Source organism: Mustela putorius, unplaced genomic scaffold (genome assembly GCF_011764305.1).
Source record: "Mustela putorius furo isolate JIRA1106 unplaced genomic scaffold, ASM1176430v1.1 tig00000129_pilon_pilon_pilon, whole genome shotgun sequence".
Taxonomy (NCBI): Eukaryota; Metazoa; Chordata; class Mammalia; order Carnivora; family Mustelidae; genus Mustela; species Mustela putorius.
The window spans coordinates 5,657,969-5,679,855 of NW_025421290.1; the positions used below are offsets into that span (position 1 = coordinate 5,657,969).

At 38.0% G+C, this 21,887-nt stretch overlaps 1 protein-coding gene across 2 annotated transcripts in view; it reads left to right on the plus strand.

Annotated features, from left to right (window-relative positions):
• Positions 1-286: 286 nt before the first annotated feature.
• ATL1 (atlastin GTPase 1) overlaps positions 287-21,887 on the plus strand; it is a 70,072-nt gene continuing 48,471 nt past the window's right edge. For both annotated transcript variants that reach the window (XM_004738749.2, XM_004738750.2), the window contains exon 1: positions 287-447. In XM_004738749.2, the coding sequence (XP_004738806.1) occupies positions 414-447 (34 nt within the window). In that variant the 5' untranslated portion in view covers positions 287-413. The remainder of the gene's footprint in view (positions 448-21,887) is intronic.

The following is a 21,887-nucleotide window of genomic DNA, read 5'->3' on the forward strand; positions in this document are numbered from 1 at the left end:
TTGAACATTTAGATTAATGCAGTATATTGGTTTTTGTATTTCTGTGACTGCCGAATGCTGCTAAATTCTTTGAGAGTGTGTGTGAGGAGGTGCTATTTATTTGTACGTGTGTTTTCCATTGAAAATGTTGCAGTACATCGTCCGTCCCTGTCTTCCTGCTCTGGGGGTGGGCTGAGGTAGGGAGGGTGTGACGCTGATATTTGTGTGAACTCGGGCTTGTGATGCTGAGCTTGGTTCATCTGCTTTCTCCTCCCTTCTCCTCACTCCTTCCCACCAGCGCCACAGCAACATCCTCAGAATCTGAGCGAACTGCGCCCAGCGCGGGCACAGAACCTCCCACCGCCAGCAACCTGCGGCCGGGGAGAAGAGCCAGCGCTTGACAGCGCCTCGCCGCCACCAGTCCCCAGACCACCATGGCCAAGAACCGTAGGGACAGAAACAGTTGGGGTGAGTAGCATATGGTGACTTCTGCAGCCTGCATGGGGACTGGCCCTCTGCTTTCTGCTTCTGGGGACAAGCGGGCCAAGGGCTGATCGGCGCCAGAGCCAGGGCTGGGAGACGGGCCACAACCGGGCTGCTCCCTGTAGGGCGGGAGAAAGCATGGCCGAGTGATACTGGGGTAGTCGGAATCGCGCTGTTGGGGAGGGCTGCGGCTTCTCGCAGGCCGGAGCCCCGGCTTCTCCCGCACTTTCCTCCCCCAGTCCGCCTCCTCACAGCATTTGGACAGCACCCGCCTGCAGCCTCCCGGGGACTCGTTGGTTCCGCTTTAGCGATCCGTTGGCAGGAAGGCGATGAGAGTAGGCAAGGGCTGTTGTTACCCGGCCGAGAGGGTTGAGGGGCGAGGGGGGTTGAGGATCCCTAACCTCCACCCGCTTCCTCGGGAGCTGCGAGCCCTTCCGCCTGGCAGGGCGCGGGCTCTCGAGCGGGCGGCGTGCTGGAACAATGAGGCAGAGCGCGCCGGGCCGGGTGGGAGCGTTGTGGACCTGAGCAACCCAGGAGAAGGGATGCCCGCTTGGGAGTACCCCAGCGCTGCAGTACTTGTTTTAATCTGGGGTTTGGGTGGGGAATGTGGGAGGAAGAGAAGCAAAGTTGTGGTTTCCAGCCGCGGCTCCACCCCACCTGGTACCCCATTCAGGCCAGCCCTAAGGGTGGCATTGTTCTTTGGTTTTACCTTTTGGAGATATTGGACTCATGATTCAGCACCAGGCCGAGGGGAGGGGGGAGGAGAGGCTGGGCCCAGTGGGTTCACGCCGCGAGTGGGTGGGCGGCGCTCACACAGGCGGAGAAGAGAGAACGCAGTGATGCGGGAGAAATCACGGCCCCACCCGCTCTGCTGCTCCAGACTTGGTTCAGGACGGATCGTGTGGGCAGATTGGGCGTCTTTTTCTGCCTTAAGCTCCCGTTTTCTTCCAGTCACAGTACTAGCCCCACTACCATCTTAGGAACAAAAGCCTTTCAGGGCATTTTATTATCTGAACCAGAGCAGATCTTAGGTCACTGTTCCTTGGTGGGTATTTTGCTATTTTGGAAAGTTTACATCCACTAGGAGTTTGGAGCTCCTTGATTGTCTTCTGTGTCTCAGTGAGATCTCTTCTATAACTGTCCTTCAGACCAACAGGTATAAATTTAAATTTTAATTGGTTGGTTTTGCCTGACTTTTATCAAAAGACCCTGTCTCTCGTTGCCTTTCTGATTCGTCACAGGACCAACTTTACTCCCATTAGACAAGGTTTACATCTGAGAGATTATCCAAGATTTGTGGTAGGTGGGGGTGGGGGTGTTGGGGGGATGTGGGGGGGGAGTTGGCCAAGGAGGTCTATCTTTAGCTGTCTGAATTTAAGGGAAGGCGGTTCCATTTTCTGAGATTACTAAACCCCAGTTTTACTAAGTGTGACTATTGCAGTAACACTGTTTTCTTTGCTTCTTATGAAATTATGAGTAAGCTTTCTCAGTGTCCTCCTACCACCATCCTTTTCCTTGGCCTCCAGAGTAGGAATTTCTTGAACACTCACAGTTAAGGTGTGTATGTTCAAGTCAGTTTTGGTCTTGATCTCTGTGCATTGTTGACTCAGACCTGTTAAAAGACACGCATGTGTAAATTTATTCTAAGGATTAAAATTTTTCTCCTTAGTGAAGCTTTGGGTCATTATTCTTCAGTATTTCTTTGGGTACAGATTTCTTATGTAGTGGAGGTTTTTTCTATCTCGGGGATATGGTTCTCAAATGGGATTTGCATAAAAATCACATTGGGGACTTTTTAGAAATGCATATTCCCACATCTTCCAGCTAGGGTTTTTTCCCCCTTTCTTTCTTATTTAAATTTTATTTATTTTTAAGTTTTAAAAGTTTTTATTTTAATTCCAGTTAGTGTAATGTTAGTTTCAGGTGTACAATGTAGTGATTCAACACTTCCATACAATACTGGGGTGCTCATCATGAGAAGTGCGCTCCTTAGTTCCCATCACCTGTTCAACCACCCCCCCACCCCCAGAACCATCAATTTGTTCTCTATAGTTAAGAGTCTGTTTCTTAGTTTCTCTTTTTTCCCTTTGTTCATTTGTTTTGTTTCTTAAATTCCACATATGAATGAAATCATATGGTCTTTGTCTTTCTCTGGTTTATTTTGCCTAGCGTAATACACTCAAGATCCATCCATGTCGCCGCAAGTCAATCAGAGCTTTTCAATCATTAGGTCTGAAATAGGGTCTAGGACTCTGTCTTTTAATTAGCATTTTAGGTGATTGATAAGCACTGGATTATTTCTATTTAATGGGAACATGTCCCAGACAGTTTACCCAGAAGTCATCAAGAGTTTCAACTTAAGTGGTAAATTAGGAAAAGAAATACTAAAGTCACTATGTGTTCAATGGACATTTTCACAGAAAAGAAATATTGAAATTGTGGAGTCTTGATGCTCTATGAAAATGCTTTACTACTCAGATTTTTCTTTGCTCTAAAGTATGAGACATAAATACATAAATGACTTAGAAAAATGTAGCATATAGAATAGAAAATAGAGGTTTCTGATGAAGATGTTAGCCGTGTCTGTCCTGATTCCCTTTCACTACTAGCACCTAGTGCAATGTCTACCACATAGTGGGCATTTAATAATAACAATAATAGCTAATGTCATTGAGCTAATATTATATGAAGTAGGTATTATAATCCTCAGTTTATATATCAAAGCAAAATGGTAGAGCCAGGATTCCAACTCTGACAGTTTGACTTCAGACTCTTGTGTCTTCACCACTATGCTATACTGCCTCTTTACTGAATGTTAATACCTTCTTCACTGTATACAACTGCAGTTTTCAAGGCACAGTTACCTGCATTATTGTATTTGATCTGCAGCTTCTTCAGGTGGCTAGACATAGGCTTTTGCAAATTAAAAACAAACAAACTGAATCTCAGGTGAAATAACTGAGCAAAAATCATATATTTAGTAAGTTAGAGGACTGAAATTAGAATGTAGAGTTATCTTCTGATTTATTTCCTATAACGTAATACTGTGGAATTAAAAAAAAAAGATTTTATTTATTTGAGAGAAAGAGTGTGCACAAGCAGTGGGAAGGGCAGAGGGAAAAGCAGACTTCCCTGCTGAGCAGGGAGCCTGAAGTGGGGCTCTATTCTAGAACCCTGAGGCTCAATCCTAGGACCCTGATATCAGGATCTGAGCTGAAGACAGACACTTAACAGACTGAGGCACCTGGGTGCCTCAGTACTGTGGAACGTTTTGTAAGATAATGGGCCATGGTGTGAGGGTAAGAGAAAAACAGGCTCCTGTAGAAGCCAGAGGTCTATGATGAGACCTCTAATTTCAGGTGATAGCTTATAAAAAATAAAAAAAATAAAAAACAAACAAAGAAACAAAAAAAACAGTGAACTAACCTTGTCATCCAGCTAAAAACTTTTTAGACAAGTTAGAGTGCAGTGGGTGGAGGTCAAAGGTAGACTATTCAGAATTGGAAAATATGATGATTTCCAAGAAAAGGGTGAGAGAGATTTACAAAATCTGTGCAGGAAACATAAAATTCAGATAAGAATTCTGAGAACCATATCACAGCTAGTGTTTTTATTTGGGTAGTCAGAGACCTGTTAGGTTCTAATAGGGCCATGGAAACTACAGACCAGAAAATCATCTCTACTAACACCCAGAATTGGGGGTGGTGGTTGAGGATCCTATCCAGAGAATACAACTGAGAAGCTGGTCTGTGAGTAGAATTGAGAATCCCAACACCTGTACCTAAGTCTGCACTGAATCAGAAGTTTATTTTTTTAATATATTTTTAAGACTTTATTTATTTATTTATTTGAGAGCAAAAAATTGAGCGAAGGAGAGCATGAGTGGGGGTAGCAGCAGAGGGAGAGAAAAGCAGGCTCCCCACAGCAGGGAGCCCAATGCAGGATTCTGATCCCAGGACCCTGCAATCATGACCTAAGCCATGACCTGAGCCAAAGGCAGCTGAGCCACTCAGGCACCCCTGAACCAGAAGTTTAAATAAATTTAAGTAGGGGTGCCTGGGTGGCTTAGAGGGTTAAGCTGTTGCTTTCGGCTCAGATCGTGATCTCAGGGTCCTGGGATCCAGCCCTGCATCGGGCTCTCTGCTCAGCAGGGAGCCTGCTTCCTCCTCTCTCTCTGTCTGCCTCTCTGCCTACTTGTGATCTCTGTCAAATAAATAAATAAAATCTTTAAAAAATAAATAAATAAATTTAAGCATTTGGAAGTCCATTCTTCAGAGGTAGACGTTATTATTCACATTTTAATATGTAAAGGAGTTCAAGGCTCAGAGCATGAGGATATGTGCCAGAGGCCACATAATTTATATAAATTATAAGATCCAAGATTTAAATTTAGGGTTGTTTGCTTCCCTAGTCCATATGATGAAGACAAGGAACTAAAATAATGTGCCAGAAAGGTCTCGTGGAAAGCCTATTTACGCTTAAGCTGGTATAAGAAATCAATGCTCCATAAACTTGATCACTTTGGACTAGAAAAGAAGGCAAAGAATGTACTAGTGTGAAAAATAAAGGATTCGGATGACTATCAGAGGCAGTAGCCCAGAAAGCAGTCTTTCATTGTTGGGCTTAGAGTTCAAGTACAAACTCTAGAAAGGGAACAGAAATGTATCCTTTTTAATTTCTTTTTGTTAATTACAACTGCTTAAAACTTGGGAGTCCACTCATGGGAATTTGGGTTTTCTACAATGTAAACAGAAACTCTCAGTGCAATGTTGCTTTTGAAAAATAAAATCTGTATGTCAGCTTCTTTTTTTTTTTTTTTAAAGATTTTATTTATTTATTTGACAGAGAGAAATTACAAGTATACTGAGAGGCAGGCAGAGAGAGAGAGAGAGAACGAAGCAGGCTCCCTGCTGAGCAGAGACCCTGATCACGACCCGAGCCGAAAGCAGCGGCTTAACCCACTGAGCCACCCAGGCGCCCCTGTATGTCAGCTTCTAATGCCCTTATTTAAATCAAAACAAAACAAAACAAAAAAACCCAACTATCTTAGCTTAAGTAAGCGTAGAGTGTCAATTTGTTGAAAAGGCATTTGTCAAAATACTAATTTTTAGATTTCTGTTTTTGTTTAATTTTTAGATTTCTGTAAGATTAAAAGTGATCTTGAATATAGAATAATTACTTCCTGCTCTTTCTTTTCCAGTTGTCTATATTCTATTTGTTTTGAAAGGAGACCATTTGTCCCTTTTTACTTGCCTCATTCTGTATGTATCTATTCCTCCTAAAACAAAATAAAATTTTTACTGAGTCATACATGTACTTTCCCTACAGACTCTCCCCTCCGATTTCACTAATTTAATTTACCTTCCTTACATCTTTTTTCAAATATATTCTTACTATACATAAATATTTTTTATACTTTTATCTTCTTATACCTTGTCTTGATGACTCCTGGGTTATATCTTTGCTCTGTTTCAAGCTCTGCTGCCTTTATTATCTGTAGAACCGGTAACTAGACTCTAAATAGAACCTGTGCTCATCAGGAAAATGATCTACTGTGAGATAAATTTAGTCATTAAAAAATAGTTGGGGTGTTTTTGAATTTAGAGGCTCTTCCTATTTTTCTATATAAAGTTTTGTGAAAAATATCTTTGTACAAATGAACATATTTAACATAGATGTTCACTTTTGAGGAGAATGGTAATGAGAATCTGCATTCCCCCTCCCAAGTGAAGAAATAAAACTTTATCAGTATTTGACACTGCCTATGTGTCCTTCCTTAATGGCATCTTCTCCTTACTCCCCTCCCAAAGATAAACACTTTCACAAATTTGGTGTTTCTCATTTCCTGATCATTTTTGTATACATTTAAATTGATCAGGAATGGGGCGCCTGGGTGGCTCAATGGCTTAAGCCACTGCCTTTGGCTCAGGTCATGATCTCAGGGTCCTGGGATCGAGCCCTGCATGGGGCTCTCTGCTCAGCGGTGAGCCTGCTTCCCCCTCTCTCTGCCTGCGTCTCTGCCTACTTGTGATCTCTCTTTCTCTCTCTCTGTCAAATAAATAAATAAAATCTTTTAAAAAAATGATCAGGAATGAGAAATGTACATATATATATAATGTATATATATAAATATATATGTATATATAAAAATATACATTTTATCATATCTATTATAATGGATGTGAAAATGGTATCTCATTGTGTTTTTTTCTATGTACCTTTTATTTTTTTGTCCCTCATTTCCTGGTTACTGTCCTTATGTGTTTAGTTGACTTTTCTGTCCTGTAATATTTTAATTCCCTTATCAATTATTGCTTATTTATAGTATGTGCTATGGTCTGAATATTGGTACCCTCCAAAATTCATATGTTGAAATCCTAATATCCTGTGTGATAGTATTAGGAAGTGGGGTCATTGGAGGATGGCTTAGGTCATGAGAATGGAACCCTCTGAATAAGATCAATGGGATTAACCACATTCTCTTAGAAGAGGCCCCAGAGTTCCCTAACTCTTTCTACCATGACAAGGTACAGTGAGGAGTCTACGACTTGGAGGAAGGCCCTCACCTGACTGTGCTGGCACCCTGATCTTGGCCCTCTAGTCTCCAGAACCGAGAACTGAATTTCATTGTTTCTAAACTACCCAGTCCAGGGGCGCCTGGGTGGCTCCGTCAGTTAAGCTACTGCCTTACCTTAGGTAATGATCTGGGGATGGAGCTCAGTGCAGCGTCTGCTTTTCCCTCTCCCTCTGCTCCTCCCCCTGCTCATGCTCTCACTCTTTCTCAAATGAGTAAAATATTAAAACAACAACACTTATAAACTACCCAGTGGTGTTTTGTTATAGCAGCCTGAACTAAGGCATTCTGGAACTATTTTCTTTGTGGTTACCATAAGGATTATATTTAATATCCTAAAGCTATAGCTCTCTAATTTGAAATTATATCAGTTTAACGTCAATAACATACATAAATTCTGGTCCTTTATAGCTCCATTTGCACCCCTTTTACTTACTGATGTCACACAGTTACATCTGTATACATTATGTGTACAAAAACAAAAACTAGTAGTTTTTTTAAAAAATGCATTAGTCCCTGGCAGTGATGAGGAGGAAGTGGCCTCCGCGAGCTAGCCGCCCGCCTGAGCCTTCCCGCCGTGCCACCCCCAGGGCTCTTGTGCCTCAGGGCCCTGTGCGCAGGGATGTCCTAACTGATTTTAATTAAGAAGGATGTTACCGCTGTAACCTACTCTATACATTTTATAAAATAAAGTTTGGGAAAAGGAAAAAAAAATGCATTAGTCCCCAAAGAAGACCTACAGATGGCCACAGACACATGAAGAGATGCTCAGCATCTCTAGTCATTCGAAATGCATATCAAAATGACAACGACATACCACCTTACACTAGTCAGAATAGTAGAATAAAAAAGATAAGAAATAACAAGTGCTGGCAAAAATGTAGTGAGAAAAGAACCCTCACACATAATTGGTAGGACTATAAATTGGTGCAGCCACTATCGAAAACAGTATGGAGGTTCCTCAAAAAATTAAACATAGAAATACAGTATGATCCAGTAATTCCACTACTGGATATTTACCCAAAGAAAATGAAAAAACTAACTCCATATGTATGGTGTGTTATGTAATAATATCCCACACACTGGAATATTATTTAGCCATAAAAAGATGGGATCTTACCATTTGAACAACATAAATGGACCTAGAAGGTATTATGCTAAATGAAATAAGTCAAACAGAAAGACAAATGCCATATGATTTCACTATATGTGGAATCCAAAACAAAACAAGCAAAATAAACAAAAAGCTGAACCAGTTCTATAAATATAGAGAACAAGCTGATGGTTACCAGAGGGAAAGAGGGTGGGGAAGATGAGCAAAATGGGTAAAGGGGTGGGAGTGATACAGTCTTCCATATAGTTATGGAACTGTTCCATATAGTTATGGAACGAATAAGTCATAGGAATAAAAAAGGTACAGCATAGGGAGTATAATCGATGGTATTCTAATAGCGTTGTATAGTGACGGATAGTAGGTACACTCGTGGTAAACATAGCCTAATGTATACACTTGTGGAATCATTATATTGTATACCTGAAACTAATGTAACATTCTGTATCAATTATCCTTCAATAAAAAAAGTATTAGTTCCTTAAGTTTTAAGAAAACAAAATGTGAAACTACAAACAAAAGTTGTAACACTAGTTTTTAGACTAATAATTGGGGTTTTTTATAATATATTTTTCTCTTAAATGATGTAGAAAATAAAGGAGTTATGAAATGTTCAAATAATACTAGCTTCCATAATTGCCCATGTGTTTACTGAGATTTTTATTTCTTCAGATGGTTTCGAGTTACTGTCCAGTGGGCTTTCATTTCAACCTATAGGACTCCCTTTAACATTTCTTGCAGGGCAAGTGTAGCAGTAACAAACTTTCTCAGCTTTTGTTTATTTGAGAATGCCTTAATATCTCTCTCACTTTTGAAAGACAATTTTGCCAAGCAGAAGATTCTTTGTTGACATTTTTTTTTAAAAGCAGTTTGAATATATCAGCCCACTCACTGTATTCTAGACTCTAAAGTTTCTCATGAGAAATCTGCTGATATCCTTGAACATTCTTTGCACGTGATGTCAGTTGCTTTCAAACTTCTATCTTTGTCTTTACCTTTCAACAGTTTGGTTATAAATGTGTCTCAATGTGGGTCTCTAAGGTTATCCTGCTTGGAGTTAGTTGAACCTTAGATGTTTGCACTCATGTCTTTTATCAAGTTTGGGAAATTTAGGGCATTGTTTCTTCGAAAAATCTCTTTACCCCTTTCTCTCTCTTCTCCTTCTGGTACTCTTACAATTTCGTATGTTGCTCTGCTAGATGGTGTCCCACAGTTCCCTTAGACTCTGTTCACTTTTCTTCAGACTTCTTTCTTTTCTGCAGCTCTGATAATTTTGATCGCCCTATCACCAGCTGCTGATTGTTTTCCTCTGTCTTCTCAAATATTGCTATGAATGTCTCTTGTGAGCTTTTCAATTTAGTTACTGTACTTTTTAGCTCTAGAATTTCTTTTTGCTTTCTTTTAGGTCTCATATTTCTTTATCAATATTTCCATTTTGTTCAGTCATTGTTTTCTTGTCTTTCTCTGCATTTTCCTTTAGTTCTTTGAGCATTTTTAAGACAGTCACTTTAGTAAGGTGTTTGTCTAGTAGGCTTACCATCAGGTCTTTCTTTGGGACAGTTTCCTATTTCTTTGTATGCCTTGTGATTTGTGTTATTGAAAACTGGATATTTGAAGTTAATAATGAAATAAGAAATAAGAAAGTCAGATTCTCCCTTCCCTGGGGTTTTCTGGGTTTGGATTTTTTTTGGGTTTTTGTTTGTTTGTTTTAATATTTATAGGATGCTTTATACTGAGGATCAGCCTGAGGTGTAAACTTAAAATCTTCTGAGGTCTTTTTTTGGCCTGGGCCTTTTCCTGGGCATGTGTGGTGAGTTTCTGATTTTCCCTGTTTATGTAGTTGCTTCCGTCTTTAATGTCTGACTCCCAAAAGAGGAAAAAGTGAAAACTGAAGAAGGGGGGAAAGTACTGGCCCTTTAAATTTCCCAGAAGTCACTTCACTAGAAGGAAGGAGCAGTTAACAATGGGGGAAAAATACAACTGTCCACCTCTATGTCTGCACCTTTGTGATAAGAGGCTATAATCAGCGATAGGAACACAGATTCCCCAATTTTTGGAGGACAGGGTCCTCATTGCATACCCTGACTTCTGCCAGTTGTGGGTAAGCCGCTGTGGGAACACGTGCCTGACTGCCACACAGCTGGGGAGGGAGGATCAGTACCTGCTGCTGACTTCAGAGTTGGAATTAACTTAAATTAAATGCATTTTTTATCATTCAAACCTTCCCCTGGAAGTTGTAAGACTTCAATAAATTCCAGAGTTCCGGTAGTTATATCAGATAGAATCTTCCAGTGTAAATATTTTCCTGGTGCTTCCTACTCTGCAGTCTTCCCAACTTCATTTTAAGCTCTGGAACCATTTGAATTTTATTTTTATGGATAGTGTGGTGTAGAGACTCTTTGATTTTTTTTCCTTATGGATAACCAAAGGTCCCAGGCCCATTATGGAATAATCCAATTGATAATCCACCCTCTCCCCCTGTTGATCTCCAAACTGCATTGTCAGATATTATTCCTGGATATGAGTGGGTCAGCTTCTGTGCTTCTTATTATGCTGCAGTGCGATTTGTCTATCTCTGTGTCAATAGCACGCGATTTTAGTTACTGTAGTTTCATAGTGTCTTTATATATGGTACAACAGATTGTTTCATTGTGATCTTATTTAAGGATGCTTTGAACTATTCTTTATTCTTGGCTTTTTGCTTCTGTGTACAATTTTAGAATTAGGTTTTCAAGTTCTTTGGAAAGCCCCGTTGAGATTTTTTTTTTTTTTATTAAAATTGTATTCAGTTAAGGGGCACCTGGGTGGCTTATTCTCTTAAGTGCCTGACTTTGACTCAGGTTGTGATCTCAGGGTCTTGGGATCAGGCCCTGTGTCGGGCTCCACAATCAGCTGGGAGTCTGCTTAGGATTCTCTCTCCCTCTCTCAAATAAATAAAATCTTAAAAAATATATTTAGTTTGTTGATTAATTTGATTAGAAACAATATTTTTAATTTGCTGATATTCCTATTCATGTACCTGGTATATTCTTCATTTATTTAGAATTTGCTTCATGATGTCTTTCAGTAGTTTAAAAACATTCCTTGGGGTGCCTGGGTGGCTCAGTTGGTTAAGTGTCTGCCTTTGGCTCAGGTCATAATCCCAGGGTCCTGGGATTGAGTCTGAAAATGGGCTCCCAGCTCAGCGGGGATTCTGCTTCTCCCTCAACCCTTCCCCTCTGCTTGTGATCTCTTTCACTTTCTCTCTCTCACTCAAATAAATAAACAAAATCTTAAAAAATTAAAAAAATAAATAAGTAAATAAAAATGAGTAGATGAATATCTTCCTTGAAGTACTGTCCTTTGTTAGATTTATTCTTATGTTCCTTATATTTTGTTGCTATGTTTTTTTTCCATGTTATATTTTTTTTTACTGGCTATTAATAGCACCGAAAAATCCAGTTGAATTTTAATATTTACCTTATAACTAGCAACCCTATAAACTCTCTTATTAATTCTAATAAACTGCCTTTTGAATCTATAGAATTTTCTACACAAGGAAGCATATCACCTGCAATAATGACAGCTTTATTCATTCCTTTTTAATCTTTATCTTTTAAGTCTTTTTCTTACCTTAGATTAAAAATGTTCTCTTTTATTCCTAAATAAAAGTCTTTTTAAAAGTCATCACTGGACTGCGGTAAGTGCTGTGAAATATGTAAGCCTGATGATTCACAGGCCTGTACCCCTGGGGCAAATAATACACTATATGTTAAATTTAAAAAAAGTCATCACTGGATATGGAATTATAATGAATACTTTTTCTGTATTTATTGAAATAATCATTCATTTGGTTCTTTTTAAATTTGTTCATATGTTTAATTACATTAAAATATCTTCTTTGTTGAGATGCCTACATGGCTCAGTCGGTTGAGTGTCTGCCTTCACCTCAGGTCATGATCCCAGGGTCCTGGGATCGAGCCCAGTGTGAGGCTCCCTACTCAGTGGGGAGTCTGCATCTCCCTTTCCCCTTTGCTTGTTCTCTTTCTCTCAAATAAATAAATAAGATCTTTTAAGTAAAATAAAATACCTTCTATGTTGAAGTAATCTTGCTTTCCTGGGATAAGTCCAGGAAGGAATATGTAAGATTAGACTGATCCAGTTTGGGAAAAGGAGTCTTTTAAACTATCTGAAACTGCTTTTTGCTTTATAATAAGATTTTGAACTATTGATTCAACTTCAATATTGGTTTTGGAACAATTAAATCTTTCTATTTCCTCTTGAGTCAGTTTTAGTAATTTCTATTTTTCTTGGAATCTGTCCATTTCATCAACTTGGCATGAGGTTGTTCTTAATTTTTTGTTATTTTCTACTTAATTTTGTGTTTCCCTTGTTATATTTTATTGTTTAATCCCTCTTTTTTCTTTCTTTTATATTTTATTTAATCAATATTATTTCCTTTTTGTATACTTTTTGGTTTCATTCTTTTTTTTTTTTGTAAGGTTTTATTTATATTTGGCAGACAGAAATCACAAGTAGACAGAGAGGCAGGCAGAGGGGGGTAGGAAGCAGGCTCCCTGCTGAGCAGAGAGCCGGATGCAGGACTCCATCCCAGGACCCTGGACCATGACCTGAGCTGAAGGCAGAGGCTTTAACCCAGTGAGCCACCCAGGCGTCCTCTTTGGTTTCATTCTATGTTCTCTTTTTAACTTAAAAAGTTGGGTACTGAGCTGATTAATTTTCAGCTTGTGTTCTTTTTCTGATATATGTATTTAGTTAGGGTAGGTTTTCTCTAAATACCAATATTGCTGTATCTTATATATGTTGATATGTAGTAGATTATTTCTCATTTAGTTTCAAATATTTTAAATGTATACAGTGGTTTGTTCCTTTATTCATGAATATATAGAAAGTACAGATTTTTCAGAGTGTCTGGCTGGCTCAGTCAGTGGACCATGCATCTCTTGATTTCAGGGTCATGAGTTCAAGCCCCACACTGGGTGTAGAGATTACTTAAAATTAAAATATTTTTTTAAAAGTATCAATTTTTCTAAATTTTTGCTACTGGTTTCATACTTAATCTTTCTCTAGTGAATATTGTATAGCAGATCACATTCTATGGTCATAAAAATGGTCCCTATCTATACTATCCAATATGGTAGCCACTAGCTGTATATGTTTCTGAGCAACTGAAGTATGGCTAATGAGGATGAGGACTAAATACTTACTTTTATTTAATTTTAATTAATTTAATTTAGACAGCCACATGCAGTTAGTTGCTACAATATTGGGTGGTTTGGGTGGTTCATGTTTATAGAATACCCATGTTGTGCACCCATGCTGTGCACTTTGTTGAAGCTTACATATATATATATATATATATATATAGTTTATTATTATTATTATTTAGTTAGTACATGTTAATATAAATATTCCACAAAAGCCTGAAAAGCATTGTATACTTTCTACTTTTTGATACACTATGCTATATACATTTGCTAGCTCAAGCTATTTTGTTTAGAAAAAGAATGAATAATGAATGGGTTTATTTTAAAGATGAATAAATTAATATAAAGTACTTAAAGATTACACTTGCTGTCAAGTCGCTTTTTAAATTTTAATTCCACTATTGTTGACATAGTGTTATATTAGTTTCAGGTGTACAAAGTAGTGATTCAGCAATTCTCTATAGTTCAAGCTTACTAAATGCACTGTTCATGTCTTTCATACTCTTATTTCTGTACTGTTTTGTCTACAAGATACTGATATCTGATATATACTTTAAAATTCAGAAGAGATTTTAAAAGATGATAGTGGATTTGTCAATTTAACCATGATCTTCTATCAAGCTCATATTAACTTCTGAGCCATATTATTAGATACACACAAATGTGAACTTGTTATATTTTCCTGATGAATTGAGCATTTTATTTCTATGTAGTGAGCCTCTGTATCTGGAGTAACATTTTTTGTCCCAAAGTCTATTTTGTTTGATACTAATATAGATACTTCATATTTCTTTTTTTTTAAGATTCCTTGTTTATTCATTTGAGAGAGACTGTGTGTGTGAGAGTATAGGCAAGGGGAAGGGTCAAAGGGAGAGGGAGAAGCAGGCTCCCTGCTCAGCAGGGTGCCTAACACGGGCTCAATTCCAGGACCTGAGGATCATGACCTGAATTGAAGGCAGATGTTTAACTGACTAAGCCACCCAGGCGCCCCTAAATGCTTCATATTTCTTTGGCTGATTTAGTTTGTGGGCCTACTGAGCAAAAGGGGCTGGAGCAGGAGGCTAACTGATATCCACAAAATGAGTCATCTTATCCATCTGATGTTTTAGTGCTTCCTGTGCAGTGAATGCCCTCTGGTGAATATTCAAACTGAATATACTTATACTCTATGCCCATTCCAGAGGTCTAGACTCATACTTCTTTAAAGTCCATGACCTGCTAGACAATATGTTAGCCATTGTCCATAAATTTGTAAAATTCAGTACTTCTGGCCTGTGCTGCAAGCCTCATGGGTGCTATCTGCCCTCATATCTATCTGTTCTATTAGAAGACAATAGAAGTTTATTTCCTGTCTCTTCCAGAGCTCATGAGTGCCTTTTGTGGACAAAATCTAAATCAGAACTCTGCTAAGAAGGGATTATAAGAATTGTAGTTCTGTAGTTCTCACACTTCCAGTCTGTGCAATATGGAAAAGAGATTAGAATAGTAGAGATAGACCTGAGCATGGCAATGTTCAGCAGAAAGGGGAACCAGCAGTTTCCAAATAGCTGACTCAAAGATGATTAAAGGATTTGCTTAGAAACCAAATACTTCTAAAATTGACTTTTTTCAGTGACTATAAATGCATTTGTATTTGTTTGTTTTCCTTAATGGGAATGATACTTCCCATCTGCTTTTTTCTTAAAATATGTCAACATGTTTTCTTACATTCTTATGATTAGATTTTTTTCTATAACGTGATTTCATATGGCTCCATATTTTGCATGATGTAGCTGTGACATAATTTATTTACAGTATCATACAGCTAGGCATTTAGATTGTTTGCAGTTTGTCACCCTATAAATAATATTATAATGAACCTGTTTGCATATAAATCCATATGCACAGTCCCAGTAATTTCCTTAGGATAAATTCCTGGAAATGGAATTGTTTTATTAAAGGGTATATTTATTTTTAAATGTTTTTGAATGTTTCCAACTCTAAGTATACAATTTGTCTTTGAACAACATAAGTTTGAAATGTGTTAGTAACACATATATGCAGATTTTTTTTCTTTTTAAAGATTCATCTATTAGTGTGTGTGTACACGTTGGGGGAGGGGGAAGGAGAGAGGGAGAGAATCTTAAGTAGACTCTAGCAGGGCTCAGTCCCACAATCCTGAGATCATGATTTGAGCCAAACTCAAGAGTCAGATGCTTAACTGACTGAGTCCCCCAGGTGCCCCCAAATTTTTGTTTTTGTTTTTAGTAATAGTACTGTAATTGTATTTCCTCTTCCTTCTGATTTTCTTAATTATGTTATCTTTTCTCTATCTAACTTTATTGTAGGAATACAGTATATAATACTTAAGGCATAGAAAATATGTTAATCAACTGCTGTTATTATTGGCCAATGGTAGGCTATAGTAGTTAATTTTTTGGAGAGTCAAAAGCTTTATGTGGATTTTTGGCACCCCTAATCCCCCATGTTGTTCAAGGGCCAAATGTATATATTTTTTAACCTTTGCAAGTTTTGATAGCTAAAAAGTTTATCTCCTTTAATTAGCATTTCTCCAGTTACTAGAAAGACTGAACATTTCCCTCTGTGTCTATTAACCATTAGTATTTCTTCTTTTTATTAGTTATATATCTCTCTGTTTAGGCCTTTTCACGTATATATGAACATATATGAAATATATATATGTGTATGTGTGTATACACACACATGAGATTTAATTTTTGCTATGTACATATATGTATATACACACAGTGCCCTAGTCATGATGGCATTGTTCTTCTAGAGGCACCCATTGAATAGTTTATGCAGTGCTTTTGTATTTAATATAAATAAACAGCCTGTTAAATGACTCACTTACTCCTTCCAAGACTCTGAAGTTATAGGACCTGCATTATTCTTGTAATCCTCTTCCTCAATGTATTGCTAACAGCAGAACAATCAGAGTCTGCATAGTAGTGTTATGAAGTCTGATCTGTGTCTTCATCTCATTGTAGCTCAGATCTCTGTTCTTGCTCAAACACTCTGAAGGTAGTTTTTTTATGAGTTAATATTTGGTTTGTTTCCTTAACTCATTTTATCTCTTTCTGTATAAATCCTTTTGTTGTGATGTTGGAAGTCATTCTCAGTTATTCAGACAAATGTTTTCAGTCATCCTTCAAGTTTGTTTGTTTAAAAATAATAGTTTAAGAAAATATAGTGTATCATTTTAATTTCAGTTGCCAGGAAACAGTTTCCTAGGTGCCATGACTTTTCTCTATAATGGCTCAAATGTACTCATAGTTCATCATCTCGTGAGGCTTAATTTTTGTTAGAAAGAGGAAGTATGAATTTTTTCAAAGTTTACAATTAAGAAAATTAGAAATACATATCCATTGCATTTCTAGTATATTAAAATGAGTCTTCTCCATATTTAAAATTTTTGAAGATTGGCTTTCAATATATATAAATTCATAGCTGGGTGACCAGCTTCCAGTGATGTAGAATACTAGATAGAATGGATAAGTTCCTGAAGCCCCTTTACTGAATATAAGATCCAGTGTATAAAAAGGTGAAACAATATTATTTTTTGGTTCTCTCCTTGTGAGCCATACATTTGTAGCATCCATAGTGAAATGCTAATTCCTATCTGGTTTGCATCTAACCTGTTTTCTGCTTCTTCCCCTTTTAAAAACGTGCGTAGTGTTCGGGGAGTTGAAAATAAGTTTAGTTTAGCAAAACATACATAAGAAGGTAGAAATCTGGTGCTAATCTCAGCATTCTAATGCATGCTAAACCTGGCATGCCTTTAAGGATTTTTGGATTCTTTTATAACAAAGATAATGCTAATTGCTTAGTTGAAATATAGTTACGAACAATGAGTCAAGCGCATAAGATTTGTTCTTAATAATACTATGCATCTCAAAACTTTTTCAGTTATTTTATATTAAATTAGTGTAAATATTGGGTACCTACTGTGTGTGATTCTTATAAGTGTCTTCAAGAATTATAAATATGAGTAAGACAGTCTCTGTTCTCTAGATATTTTTAGTCTGTGTTTTCAATTTGACCTTTTTTTTTGTAGAAACTGAACTTTTTCTAAATAGTTTAACAGTTTTATTGAGATATAATTATATACTATACAGTTGACCCATTTAAAATGTACAGTTCAGAGACTTTTAGGGTATTTAGAGTTGTGCACTCATCCCCCAGTTTTAGAACATTTCATTAGCCTCAAAAAGAAAATGTGCACCTCTTAGACACCACCTCCCAAACCCCTCCAACCCTCCAGTCCTAGGAAACCACTTATCTACTTTCTGTTTCTATGGATTTGCCTGTTTTGGGAGTTTCGTATAAATGGAATCCTACAGCATGTGATCTTTTCTGACTGACATCTTTTATTTAACATTGTGTTTTCAACATTCATCCTTCTTGTAGCATACATTGATCCTGAATTTCTTTTTGTTGTTAAATAATATTTCATTGTATGGGTATATCATATTTTGTTTATCAATTTATCAGTTGGTAGGTATCTGGGTTGTAGCTTATCTAAATGCATATTTTTATATGTCAGTATTTATTAGCATAAATATATATATAGATTGATGGTTATGATTGGCTTCAGATAGGAAGCCTTTCTTAACTTTAGATGAGATACAAACTAATGTCTATATATTTATAAACATTTAACAGATTCATTCTATTTTTTATTCATTCTGTTACTTAATAAAAAATTATTTCTACATTTTAAATGATTTTTTTATCAAAAAGGAATACTTGATATTCCTCTTTGCCTACATTGTAATGAGATTTCATCCTGTAAACCATTTCATTATTTTATAGTCATGGTTCAGATATTTGTTTTATTTTACAGCATACTTACATCACATTAATTATATAATCTCCTTTTTCTTTTCTTTTTTTAAAAAGATTTTATTTATTTGACAGAGAGAGAGTGAGAGAGGGGGAGCAGCAGAGGGAGAGGGAGAAGCAGACTTCTCGCTGAGCAGGGAGCCCAGTACAGGGCTCAATTGATCCCAGGACTTTGGGACCGTGACCTGAGCCAAAGGCGGACACTTAACCAACTGAGCCACCCAGGTGCCCCTATAATTTCCCTTTTCTTCATTAAGTCTATATGTAGCTCTCCAAAGTCTGAAGGATATAAACTAAAAGTTTGGAGCTGTCTGTTTCATTCATACCTAGTACACAAAGGTAGAGTAGAAAAGGATAATCGTATACAAACATCTATTGAAGTCTTTTTTTCTTTCTCTCACCCCCAGTATTTACTCTGTTGCAGATCATTTCAGATCTGTGCTTGTCTAAGTCTGTTGGTCTGGCCCCTTAGCACCTTCCCAACCTGCTCCACCCATACCACACTCCTTCCTGTTCCTCAAGCGTGCCAAACACATTCTCCTTTATTTCCCTTTTGTTTTCTTTTTTGACCCAATGCTTTGTTTAGAAGTGTGTTGTTTAGTATCCACATATTTGTCAGCCTTCTCACTTTCCTGTTGTTGTTTTCTAGTTTCATACCATTGTGGTCAGAGAAAATAGTTGGCATGATTTCAGTGTTCTTAAACTTGCTAAAGTTTGTTTTGTGACCTATAATAGGAGCTGTCTTGGAGATTGTACTGTGTACATTTGAAAAGAGTGTGTATTCTGCTATTGTTGTATAAAATATTTCGTGTGTTTATTGAGTCCTTTTGTTCTAAAGTGTGTTCTATTTCAATGTCTGCTCTTGTTTTTCTATCCGGATGATCTATCCATTGCTGATAGTGGAATATTGAAGTCCCCTACAATGATCTTATTGTTATCTATTTCTCCTTAAGATCTGTAACTATTTGCTTAAATTTTGGTGCTTGGTTCTTGGGAACATAAATATTTATGATTTGATATACTGTCCTTTTTATCTTTATGTTTTGGCCTTCTTTGTCTCTTATTAACCTTTTTTTGACTTGAAGTCTTTTTGCTGGATGTAAACATGACTATTCCCACCTTTTTTTTTTTCCATTTGCTTGGAATAGTATCTTCTATTCTTTCGCTTTGAGCCTGGTGTATCTTTAGAGCTGAAAGGCATTTCCTGTAGGCAGCATATAGTTGGGTCTTATTTTGTTGTGTTTTTTACTCCATCTAACCCCTCTGTGCCTTTTATTTGGTGAGTTCAATTCATTTATATTATAGATATGCAAGGATTCACTATGGCTATTTTATCTTTTGCCTTCTGGTTATTTTTCTCTCCACTGCTTCTCCTTTCTTCTATTTCTGTCTACCTTTATAAGTTGGTAGTTTTCCATGGTGCTCTCCTCAGTCTCCTGTTGTTTTTTTATGTTTTTATATCACTGCTTTAGATTTTGTTATGTGCTTACCATGAGGTTTACATAAAACATTTCATAGATTTAAAAAAGTCTTTTCTCAGGGTCCTAGGATTGAACTCCACATCAGGCTCTCTGCTCAGTAGGGAGTCTACTTCTCCCTCTCACTCTCCCTCCATGTTCTCTCTCTCTCCAAATAGGTAAATAAAGTCTTTGAAAAAAAAAAAAAAAGAAAAACAATGAAAAGAAGGAGTGCTTTATTTACCAAAGAGACTGAAATTCTGAAGCAATTTATCTTCATTCACCTCTAGAAGTTCCATCCTTTTATCCTTCCTCTTATTTTTGATGTAAAAAAAATTTTTTTTTTTTTAATTTATTTGACAGACAAAGATCACAAGTAGGCAGAGAGGCAGGCAGAGAGAGAGGAAGGAAAGCAGGCTCCTCTGTGGAGCAGGGAGCCCGATGCGGGGCTCGATCCCAGGACCCTGGGATCATGACCTGAGCCGAAAGCAGAGGCTTTAACCCACTGAGCCACCCAGGCGCCCCGATGTAAAAAAAATTTTTATGCTATGATTTCATTACCAAGCTCTACACCCAATGTGGCACTTGAACTCATGACCCCAGAGTAAAGAGCCTCATGCTCTACCAACTGAGCAAGCCAGGTGCCCAACCTGAATCGCTTCTAGATTCCTATCTTCTAGCTTGCTAATTCTCTCTTCCATCTGATCTCTCTTTCCAGTGCATTCTAACTCATTCTTCATTTCATTTACTGAGTCCACCAGCTTCAGAATTTCAGTCTCTTTGGTAAATAAAGCACTCCTTCTTTTCATTGTTTTTCTTTTTTTTTTTTTTTTTTTCAAAGACTTTATTTACCTATTTGGAGAGAGAGAGAACATGGAGGGAGAGTGAGAGGGAGAAGTAGACTCCCTACTGAGCAGAGAGCCTGATGTGGAGTTCAATCCTAGGACCCTGAGATCATGACCTGAACAGAAGGCAGATGCTTAACTGACTGAGCCACCCATGTGCCCCTATTCCTTAATTTTATTTCTGAGATCATTATATTGCCTTTCTGAGTTTTCTTGTGCTCATTGAGTATCTCCACAAAAGCAATTTTTCTTAGAGATTTATTTTATTTGAGAGAGAGTGAGAGAGCAAGCAAGCACGAGTGGGGGGAGAGGCTGAGGGAGAGAATCTTGAGGGAGAGAATCTTCAAGCGGACTCCCCGCTGAGCGTGGGTCGTGATGTGGGGCTTGATTCAGGGCTTGATCCCACCCATGAGATAATGACGTAAGCTGAAACCAAGAGCTGGACGCTTAACTGACTGACCCTCCCAGGCACCTCTGTAACAGCAATTTTGAATTCTTTATCAGATCACAGTATTCCATGTCTTTGGGTTTGGTTGCTGGAAAATTGTCATTTTCTTACTATAATACCATATGACCATGAGTTTTTTGTGCTGTTTGATGAAAACTGCCTCTGCTATCACATTTGAAGTTACAAATACCTTTCTCATTTAGGCAAGGTTTTGTTTGCTTTGATTTCAACAGTTCAACAGGTTTGGTAAATTAGGAGTCTTTCTTTGTCTTCCAGAAGGTGGCACTATAGTTCAAGTTTTTGGTTTCCATTACAGCAACGTCTATGTCTCTGTGTGTATCTATGTATATGTATATATGTGTATGTACATATATATGTAAAGCTGGCGGGGGGGAATAAAAAAAGGGCGGCAGCTTTAGAGTTGGGGGAGGTACTCAACACTTGGGATTTTGGGTGTGCCCATAGCTGGAGGCCAGCCCAATAGGGACTCCTTAAATGGAGGAGGTGGGGGTCCCAGAGGTCCTAGGTGGTTCTTTTGCCTAAGACAAACAACAGGAGACATTTTCTTTCAGTTCCTACTTCTCTTTCCTTTCCCTCCCCCCATTCACTGCAGTCTTACCTCAGAGAGAGCAAAGGCCCCCCCAGCTGTGGAATGCAGAACCAGCCTGCAGACCCCCACTCCCTGCCTTTATCCTCCACCTCTTTAAAGGCTTGTACTTGGTCCCAGCTACTGCACTTGATGCTGGAGGCTCTATAGCCCTAGGCTCCATGGCTTTTTCTCTCTCCCTGCAACCTCCTCTGCAGTCCAGTCCACCCACTTTTCGGTGCATAGATGGATGGATCTCTTGGGTGTCCTAGTAAGCTGTGGAAAGGCCTGTTCATTCTTTCATTCTTTCTTTCTCCTCCTCCTCCTTATTCTTCTTCTTTTGGTTACAGAT